Genomic DNA, 11,301 nt, shown 5'->3' on the forward strand with positions numbered 1-11,301 from the left:
ATTACTCCTGCTTTGAAATATTGACCTCTGAACCTTGAACCCAGTACATGTATGAAGGCCTGTCATTTAGCAACAGAAGGTTCTACACACATAAAACCAGCTGTTATAGAAAGCTCTGGACCTCAGCTGTCATGTAGATATGGTCACCAAATTACCTACTGTAAGCACTGTCAAATATTGTAATAAGCTATTTTCACCTATTTAACGATTCGATTTTTAAAATCTGATGACACCAGTGTGTTCTCCATCCCAAAAACCCCCAGGGTGTATCCAAAACTATACACTGCCAACTTCTACTTATGAGAAATATACCAATATACTTTAAAACTACAACTCCCATAAGAAACGCCACAGAAGCTGTTACAAAGCTTGAGCACTTGTAGTTCTTCCGGGGTGGGTGGGGGGACTCGTTCGGCTTCTCTTTCTGCTGTCTGCCGTGAAATGGCTTGATTCCACTTCAGATTGAGGCCACCCGCCGGCCGGCCGAGAACACAATATATGAGACAAATACATGAAACTGTATTTTATTATTATAACTATCTTTATTGTTTAACTCCTCAAATACAACGTTAGAAAAAAACATCAATATTACTAATATTATATATTTTTATCTTTGTATCCGCTGAGCGGGACGTACTTCCGGAGTTTTCCGCGGATTCGTTTAAACGTTATTATGATTCATAACTTACTGGAACAAAACTGAGCAACGTGTTGTTGCTGGTGACACAATCACTGACTGTATATATGTATATTGAAGTGATACTGACCACTGACTGTATATATGTATATTGAAGTGATACTGACCACTGACTGTATATATGTATATTGAAGTGATACTGACCACTGACTGTATATATGTATATTGAAGTGATACTGACCACTGACTGTATATATGTATATTGAAGTGATACTGACCACTGACTGTATATATGTATATTGAAGCGATCCTGGCGTTAAAGACCAGCTGATCGCTGCCCGATTCTTTGAAATGAATGGCCGCATTACATTGTGGGATAGGCCTATCGGCTTTGAATACTTCCTGCTCGGATCATATCGTAATGTTCTGTATTAGCCTATACTGTAATATTTCACCGGTAATAAGACCGAAATAATATTATTAAAGTAAAGAAATGAATACAATGATAACATCTAAATAAATGTTGATAGATGTAGCATTATAGTTTAAAAAATATAAATCAACAAAAAAGCAATCCAGTTTACCTGGCCGAAATATACCGAAATAATAACATAAAAAGAAATACATATAAACCATGATAATATCTCGTGAATAATGTTGATTAAAACAGCGGTTATTGGGCTAAAAATACCAATAACTGTCACAGATTTCGAGTTAAGGGGCGGGGGGCGTGTTTTTTTCTTTCGTCGATATCCGACGGTGAGGGAATAACATGAATGTCTATCTGACGGTAACCTGACTCCGCCAGATGGATTGCTTCGCATTTGCTCGGCATATCCATCTGGGAACTTTCCGTTGGAGAACTTTTGGGAAGGGGCGGAAATACTGGTTAGCTGATTGGATGAACCATCTGTCTATCACCTATGTTGGTGATAGACGGGCCAAATCAACCAATCAGATCCACGAAGCGTAGGAAAATACAACCACAAGCCCGCCCCTGCTGCTGCAGGCAAAGCATAGCTCGTTAGCTCAGCATGCAAACATGTCGGTAAAGGAGATTTGCCATTTGTGTAACGAGAATTTAGGAATAAAAGACACCATTTCAGGTTCACGGACCATATTCCAAAAGAAGGATCCAAGAGAAAAAAAGCATTAGCGAGCGGCTACCGCTGTCTGAAAATACTGGTTAGCTGATTGGATAAACCATCTGTCTATCACCACCTAACCCACCTCAAAACCAACGCTGATTGGTCCGGTCGTTTGGCTAACGGCTCCAAATTTTCTCTGCCTCAAGATGCCAGACTGATCTGGGAGTGGAAAACTGGAGCTTGCCAGATCAGGACGGTCTCACGAGGCTAATCTGACGGACCCCCTCGTCGAAATATAACGTCAAGGGTACCCCTATTTCGTTGAAACTTGACGCCAGGGTCATAGGCGCGGGAAGTAGGGGTGCTGGGGGAGCTGCAGCACCCCCTGTTGGTGGCAGCACCCCTTGTTGGCAAACTGCGATCAAGCCCGTATTACCCAATGGGCATTAATCATTATGGTGATAATTATCAAATCAGAATAAAATAAAAGTTGTAATGATTGGGAGAAGGCCGCATGCACTGTGTAGATTGGCTAAAGATAAAGTGGGTGGGCATAGAGCAGGTTGTTTACATCGCACTGATCCAAGATCAGCTTTCTAAGAACGCGTTGAGATTGAAAGAGTGGAATTAATTTGTAACTGATCCCCGGTCAGATTGGGTTGTATCAGCGAGTGAAAGTGTGGAAAACGGAGAGAAAGAAGCGGCACCTATAAAAATGTCCCGCGAATAAATAGCTTTTTAAAAAGAGCTGGGAATGACGAAGAGGAGGATGTCGAGGAGCTAGCCAACGTTAGCTTGGAAGAATTGCTGCCTTCTACCAGCTAGACTCAGCCACAGCTAACGGTAGCTAACGTTCACTTTAGCGAAGTTGTGGAAAAAGACAGAGATGAGGCCGGCAGTCATCAGCATTACAGAACAAGGTAACGGCCCCTAAGGTACCATCATCTCTGAAGGCCCTGCCCTACGGGGACCGATTACAGAGACCGTCCGGGAGGAAGTTATACCCAGAGGGATATTAGCCTTTCAGAATCGGGCGGCTAAATGTCCAGCATCTCGGAGGGAGAACAAGGCTGGCGGCAGAAAGACCCGCTCTCTCACTAACGAGGCACTGACCCGACACCTTCACAACGGTGAAACGGTACCACGGGAGTGTATTCTAGATCACTGTCCACCGGAGACATTTGTTGTGTTGCCTGTAAAGTGCTCCCAACACACAGCAGCGCATGTGTAGTAGGGGTTAGCGAGCTGCTGAGGGAGCTGGACTTTGAGGATTTGGTCTGCGACTTTGCAAAGAAAAAGACAAGAAATTAGAACTTCTAAAGGTAAGAGCTATTATGCTATCTGTAAATTGAGTAGGTTAATATAATCTGTTGTGACCGTCTGACCAGATAATGTACATATTTTGTATACTTTATTCAAATGCCATGCATATCAGACGTATTGCCTGTGTGAGACTTAGTGGTCAAGTGCAGTAGCCTATATGTTGGCTTTTGCTGTTTGTGAAGTTGCAGCTGACTAAGTGACGATTTTGCAACCTGCACTCAGCTGTGTTGTGTGATGGCATTGTTGTATCTTCAGTCAATCACGTTTCAGAATTACTATTGTGCTTTCTGCTTGGGTGATTTTTAGTGAATACTATATTGCCATAGTCTTGAGCCATACAACGCTTTGGTATGATTTAATTAATTGTAACACTGTCTTGTGATGTGTGAGTCAGATGGCAGTACTTGGTTTATTGAACTGGAAAGGCATACTTGATGCCTGCTCAGCTGGACTAGTCATTCATCTTTTTTTTTTGTTATTTTTTATTCGATAGTGACAGTGGATAGACAGGAAAGGGGGAGAGAGAGAGGGAATGACACGCAGCAAAGGACCGCAGGTCGGATTTAAACCCGGGCCGCTGCAAAGGAATCTTTTGACCAGTAGTGATTGGCATGTGATTTAGTGCCCATTTAGTTCGCACCGAATGTAGCCTACTTCATGGAGGGGGGGGGGCAGAGGTAGAGTCGTTCTGCGCACCCCCCCCAACCCCCACCCCCTGCTGAAAATGACTCCCGCGCCTCTGGCCAGGGTCCTTGACCATGCGTCATACATTTGACGAGTAGGGAGTGAGACTGTGTTGACCTGACCAAGCGTCCGTATTTTTAGAGATGGGAGTGAGAATGTGTTGGCCATTAGCTAGTTAGCCTGGTTAGCTTTACAGTCACATTCAGCGCTATTGGCTACTATAAGCGCTAATCAAAAGCCGCAGTAAGTCCCTCCCTAGCCTCTGACTGGCTAGTACTTGTTGCCTTCGTTGGTTGGATTGGTTAGGTTTAGACATGAGGAGTGAGATTGGTTAGTAAGAAAACCAGGGTAGGCCAATTAGAGGCAGAGTAAGGCAGAGCTAACTAGCTCTAGACTTGCTCTAGAGCTAACTAACGGTCTAGACATTTTTCATGGTAAAAAAAAAGACTCGCAAGTGCAGTATGCAATACTTGCAAGGTCGAAGTAATGTGAGGAGGATGCTGTGCCAAATTCTTCAACACCACCAGTTTGATCACTTATATGAAGGACCGCCATCTAGAAGTTCACAATCAATATCAGCAGCAAGCTACTAGCAAGCCGCCTAAACGCAAATAGCGTAGTCAGATTGAACTGCAAAAGGTTGATTAAATACCTCCTATCCAGGTTAGAAGCTTTTACAGCTGCAAACACCCGCGTCTTCAGGGTCAGTCCTGCCATGGGGATGGACAGCTGCTGAATGTATGATGAGTCCTGTACATAAACCACAATAGGATTTCAGTATGTTTGTCACATTTTCTGATTCTTTCTTTCATCCTGTTGAGAGTGATTTGTTCAGTTTCACCACACTTCTTGAATCCCTGCATATCTACCATCTGGTTTCTACAACCACATTTATTAGTGTTTGGTTCAAATTGACAAGTGAATTAAGCGTAAGGTTTGACATGAATTATGGGGTAAATTGAGTATAATCTTCTGCAATTACAGGATGCCTACTTGGGCTGCATAAAAGGATTTCTGAGCCTCTGATATCCTACCCATCTCGCACATGGATCATCATTCTCAGAAATTGCTGAAGATGCATTTGCAGATGTAAAATGTGCAGATAAATTTAACATAGCTGTAGAGCTTCATGCATGCTGACTTAGATGACTTTGGTATATAACTTTATCTCCAGTGCAACAGCTAAATAACAGCTATTAGACGCGACTGATGTTTACTTACATTGTAAAGCAGTAGATTCAACGTGCTGATGAAAGTACCATTGCTTTCCTTCACTGAGATTGCAGCTGCTGACCTTCAATAAAGATAAAGATGATGATGAATCATTTTATTTCAGTTAACATACATGAAAGAAACTATTATTTCCCACAATTTGCCACCGTAGCTAATCGAAAAAGGAATAGGCTGAAGCCAAGGCTTATTTTTGCCTAACCTAAAGAAAAGATCAAAGCTGCAAAGAACCTTTTTAAAGGGGATTCCAGTATTTTAAGTGACCGTTGCCTGATGCTGGCATTTGCATCTTTTTAAAATGAGAAAATAATTATATAAGTATAGATGTTACTTTACGTGCTAATTAAAATTAAAAAAGAAGTTCTATTTCTCATTTTACCAAATTCAACTGTTGACATACACATTGTCTTCACAATATATCTGAATCATACTGGGCAGAGTTGAGACATCATTTTATAATCTTCAATTTAAAATTCTGATCATAAATCTCTATTTTCATATCAATATTACTGTAGCTCATTTGAATTTAACCTTATTGTATACATAGGCTATGAAACATTCTGGGATTTTATTTTCCACCAGATCCTGTGACTGGTTCGATACATTTTAAATACAGGAGGGAGACACAATAACTTAAGGTAACTACAAGGAACTTTAAAATAGTTTCAATTTTCCACCTGATGATCATATATGACCTATAACAGCAAATAAGACTAACAGTGACATTTTTTTATATAGTTTTTATTAATGCCTTTGCCCGGGTCAGATTTTTTCTGCAAAGTCACAAAATGATTTGTGACGGGTCACAGATTTCGGTGTAACACCGGTAAAGCCTGTGTTAGTGTATCCAGCCAGGTAAAAGGTAGCAGGAGATTTTCTTATTTAGGCCTAATTGTATTTTTATTTTATTTTAGAAGTTATCTGTTTTAGTTATGGCTGATAGTGGGGCAGGACCATCACAGAAAAGAAGAAACAACTAAAATCTAAAAGGGAAAGTGAGAGACATCGGTATGGCTTTTAACAGAAGACAATTACAGGATGGTAAATGATAAAAAAACTGACTCTGAATTGGCCCTCTTCCTCCTAGACAGGTATATAATATGTCTATTTCATTTATAAAATAACTTTAGATTGCATGATGTGGTTGTACGTCAGTAGCCTAGATTAAATTACGACCCCCTTCGATTTAGCCAATTTCTTTTTCTTTTCAGTCCGTGTTTGTGTTGACCTACTATTTTCTTTGGTCCCAGTGCAACTATATGACCTCCCGGTAATGCAAACTATGTAATACAGTGGGTAATACATGCTTTCTTCTCGTGGACATTACATTTCAGCATCAGCCGGCACACGCTAGAAAGATCTTTACGAAGTAGGGGTGGTTAAACACTACCGCTTTTGTCCAAAGGGGCCGCTAGAATCAACACAAACTGAAAGTTTCTCATAGCTAATTTAAACACTTGTGAAATATGATGAAATATAAAACCCTTGTGAAGGTAATAATCTTTCTGAAGCTGAGAATGGTCTTGTTTTGTTGACCCTGTGTCAGAGACTTGGTAATTGTTATTTTTAGGCCACATTTTGTGGTGGTGTTGTCTCTGAATGCATTATATTTTGTCCATCATGGGGGAAAAACTAACAGAAATTCAGTACTGTGTTGTATTAATTATATATTGGATGTGTTTCTTTTATTTTGTTCATCCAGTTGGCATGATTCAAATTATCACAAACTGCAGCCTCCAACATGGCCTTACAGATTAATGAGCACCGTCTCTGATACAGAATTAATGCATTGCATGATATTGAATAATTAGCTAGTCCCACTTGTTGGGCAGAACAATGTAAGATTTTCAAAGCTAATAGCGCCAACAACAAGTTGTACTCATTTCAATGTATGGCTTTCTGTAGCACCCCCACTAAAGCACTGTAAACCCATTTAAAAGTGGCAGAGAGACTTACGAGGCCAGCTGTGTGTTGTTGACCAGGTATTCCAGTGGGTAACTGCAGCTGAATTTGTACAGCAGACCTGGCAGGTAGCTGATAATGGTGGGGGGATCTGGTGTGTCGATATATCCTGATATGTTTCCAATCTGCACCAGGGACAGGTTCCCATAAGCGTTGGGTCCTTGAGCTGTGGAGACCTGCAGCGAACAACATCAGTGTGGGTAACAGTCCTCCTGGCTCGCTAACCGTTTTCTTACTGTGGGCACACCGGACAGGGGTTGATACCATCAGCAATACCAATACTGAGCACCTCACTAATTCCCAACTCAAGCTTTTTATCTGAGAACGCACCCCCAGGAATTTGTCTCACCTCATCCAGCTCAACACTCAGCAAAAACACGGGGGAGAGCAGCAGAGATTCACTTTAAACTCCCTTTAAACTGTTTTTTAGAATAGTTTTTTCACTCATCATCGTAACAGAGCCTCTAAGCTCCAACAGCAGTCCCTTTACCGACATAACGAGTGCTGGACTACATTCCTATGAAAGAAAAACTCAACTCGTCAACATCAAAACATGGATACTGTGAAAGAGAAAGCTGGCTGAAATACATAAAAGACATATCTGATCTTTTTCTACAAACTGCTGGGAGGCTTTTTGCTGGTTTTAAAGTTTTCAGCTTTAGTTTGGGTTGTTCTGCCTGTATAAGTAAAATATATATATATATATATATATGATTATCAGCAGGAATTGCCTACAATGCATGCCTCATTTCTAAAACCTTACATTATCCACTCTTTACAGTAAACTATATTTTTATTAGCTTTAATGCTATTTTCTCAAAGCTATTGGTATTATTTCAGATAGGTCTTAATTACTGTAACAACAAAATAACCATAACAGTTAAAGCCCCAAATCCAACTCCATCATCAGCAATGTTCAGTATCAGTAATGCTTACAGTAATACTGTAAAATCTGTAAAACAAGCTATTTATACCATTCCTGCTTTTCTTACCACCAGGGAATTGCCACAAGACTCCAGAGTTGCCAGGCTGATACTAAAGATTACTACAGTGGGAAAGGTGTTGTTATTGATGAAACCGCGGCAGTGGGCATCTCCATGGCGACCATTAAGGGCCATGTCGGTGTCAGTGTAGCCAGAAAATAGGACAGGGCAGAAGTTTATCTTGAGGGTGATGGTCTGCACCCCACAGTACACACTGATATCCCTCTCCGCTGCACACACACACACACACACACACACACACACACACACACACACACACACACATGCACGCACACACACACATGCACGCGCACATGCACACACACACACACACACACACACACACACACACACACACACACACACACACAGATGCATATGATATAGATATAAAAATGTAAAAGTTACTTACATTTTGTTTAAATCACAAATCAGGAACTGGTATGTGGACAAAATTATTCATCTCCTCCTTGGAATATGTAGCTAGTTTGAGGAGAACTTTCCTTTAAAGAGACATTCACATGTAAATTCCATCCAGTAATTCTGAAAGAAATAATGTTGAGTTCCTCACCGGGGAAGCGGCTGTGAAAGTTGGCGTCACAGTTGTATCCATTGAATTGAGCTCCAAATGATAAGACCTTACTAAACACTAAAATAATCAGAAATATATGTTCCATTTCAGCACCTGAAACAGAGCAAGAATTTGCACTTAATGTAAGAAATCCAGTCTATGAACTTCATGTGACATTCAGAAAACTAAAACAGAAAGTGATCCATCATATTGTATATCTAATTATTTTTGCTGAGAAAAAACAAGATATTCTTTTCAAAGTGTGCTAATGTCAGAGGGGAATATTTTCCCAGGTGATTTCAGTTATTTCGCAACAGTTTGTGACTTCAGAGGAACATTTTTCATATGCTTGCCAACCAGAATCAAAGCAGACAAATGTCACATGGAATTATCTTTAAACACCTGCAGCTTTGGCAGCAAAGTTATAAGAAATGATGTTGGATAATGTGCTGGTAACTATGGTTATTTCATCAAGTATAATGGCTTATCTCTGTGTGCACATCTCATTGTTCTGTGAAAACCTGTTATCACATAATCGTTGTCAGTCACAGATAAAGACTTTCAGTCCTGAGGAAACAGCTAAATTAAAGGAGTAATTGCACCAAGTTTGTAGTTAGCGTCTCTAGCTTTGACAGCAGATAGTGCTTTTTCCTGACAGCCTGAGGTAAAAAGGCAGATGGTTGCTCTGCAAGAAGTAGAACCACTCACCCTGGATCCTGGAAGCCAGCGAGTCAGCGGTTCTCCATAAGCTTGGGACAGACGATAGAATGGTCCGCACAGCATCCCTACCTGACAACTAGAAACAGGACTAGGGAGCAGGGGGGGAAAAAAGGGATCCTACACATAAGAGATTCATTATTTGAACATGTCAACAAAAAAGGGCTGTCCAGAGTGAACATGGGAAAGTCCATCAAATCTGAATGTGTTATACAAATCCTTTCACGTTCGCAGAAACATGAGCAGGTTTTGAAGTTTCCCACTCATATCCTTTCGGCCCAATCTGGCTGTGTCACTGCTCACAAATGGTTTGACGCCGCATGAGGTCCAGCAGCGGTGGGGGGGAGAATTATCTTTTCAACGCTCCAGTGGCCCTGGCCTGCTGACTGAGCCATTCCTTTCTCCCGAGGCTGGTCGGGGAGTGCAGAGCCCACCACGCAGGTTCTGGCCCCCAGAAACCACACTTTTCATGCTTTGTTTGCAGCAGTCCTCAGTCAGCACAGCAGCAGGAAATCTGCTTGGCGGGGCTGCGAGCTGCTGCCGGCCTCCTACCTGATCCCTAAACTTTGATTCCTGCACACAGGACTCCCAACACAACATAAAGAGAGCAAAGAAAAAGAAAGCAAAGTTCATGGAGTTTCAAGGGATTAGTTGGTCCTCGCTGTCCCATCTTCCATATGGACAGCAGTATATGTGACGAGCTTGCCGCAGTGTGAACAGACAGAGGACACACAGGGCTCCTGTGAATATGGAATATGAGATGGAAATTACATTGCAGTGGCAGTTTCGAACAAACTTCTCACTTTAGGTCCAGTGGAAAACAAAAGGCACTTGTTTGGTTACTCACTTCTGACTTGTTTGAAAATCCACCCACATGTATTTTTCCTCTCCACAGAGGTTTGTCATCACCAAGATCATTTCACACTAGCTTCAAAGGTCCCTGTTCTGCAGAACACCATCAGCTTTCACAATTGATAAGACATCTTGTCTTGAAAAGAACTATGCCATTGCATTTTCTATTCTGAAATCATCAGAGCACATTAAATCAGGTGTAATCTGCCCTTACCTTGTTTGTCTCAACTGATTAAGAGTATGTTTGGCCTTCATCTTTATAAAATTGGGATCCATTAATGTATCCATTGTTAAAGCTGGTGATGTTCCTCTAGGTTCTTCTTGTTGAAGCGGTCAATGCAAACTGAGCAGTAGTGACTCTCCGCAGCTCAAGACATCCAGTGGTGTTCCTTCAATGCTCTGATAATCATTCAGAGATCTGTATAGGAAAGTGAGCACTGACAGTTGGGGAATGGCAACTTCTTATTTCTAAGGACGTTGCTAATCCAGATATAAATTATAATTATGAGAATCTTGGCCGAAAGCTGGAGATTGCTTCACTTGCAGACTGATAGCCATCTAGAGTGCCCCAGCACCTCATTTATCCAGAACTCATGTCATCACTCTATATGCCTGATAGTTAGATTCAGTTGGTCTTATCAGTTTGAGAGCATCTTATTCCATAGAACATGACACAGACACTATTTTGGAACTTTTCATCACTTTGCACAAACAGACATTGTCAAAGCACAGCACTCAGGTGACGTTCTACTTATGGCTAAATCCTGAGTTCTCATTGAAGGGTGAATGCATAGCTTTCTATAGGCCATTTGTTGTGTGTTAATGGCTGGTTATGAGGACATCTACTAATCATGGAAATTATACGTACAACTTTTGAACGTACACATATTCCACCAAAACAAGTTCCTTCCCAAGACTATTTTGCAGTGGCACCGCGGCTTTTCCCGGTTAGCACCGTCCAAGATGATTGTGATTGGTTTTAAGAAATGCCAATAAACCAGAGCACATTTTTCTCCCATCCCCGAATGCTGTGTGGACTAGCCAGACCTTTGCGAGACTAGAATAAGTGAGAAAAATGCGCAGGTATGTGCGAGGAGGAGGATGAGATAAAAGAAGGGGAATAATTTAACGTTCTACTTACTACTTACTTACCCATATATATTTAATAGTACTTATGAATATTTAGATTTTGCATGTGTGTGTGTATGTGTGTGTGTGATGACTGCTTTGTATGGCTGACTCATCTTGTTGTGA

At 41.2% G+C, this 11,301-nt stretch overlaps 1 protein-coding gene across 1 annotated transcript in view; it reads right to left on the reverse strand.

Moving 5' to 3' along the window:
- zpld1a (zona pellucida-like domain containing 1a) overlaps positions 1-8,584 on the reverse strand; it is a 29,511-nt gene extending 20,927 nt beyond the window's left edge. Inside the window, exons 1-5 of the mRNA XM_028594523.1 lie at positions 8,479-8,584; positions 7,917-8,137; positions 6,919-7,100; positions 4,954-5,026; positions 4,385-4,482 (exon numbers count right to left, since the gene is read on the reverse strand). Coding sequence (XP_028450324.1) covers positions 4,385-4,482; positions 4,954-5,026; positions 6,919-7,100; positions 7,917-8,137; positions 8,479-8,584 — 680 coding nt within the window. The remainder of the gene's footprint in view (positions 1-4,384; positions 4,483-4,953; positions 5,027-6,918; positions 7,101-7,916; positions 8,138-8,478) is intronic.
- Positions 8,585-11,301: the final 2,717 nt, after the last annotated feature.

Source organism: Perca flavescens, chromosome 13, assembly GCF_004354835.1.
Source record: "Perca flavescens isolate YP-PL-M2 chromosome 13, PFLA_1.0, whole genome shotgun sequence".
NCBI classification, from domain to species: Eukaryota; Metazoa; Chordata; class Actinopteri; order Perciformes; family Percidae; genus Perca; species Perca flavescens.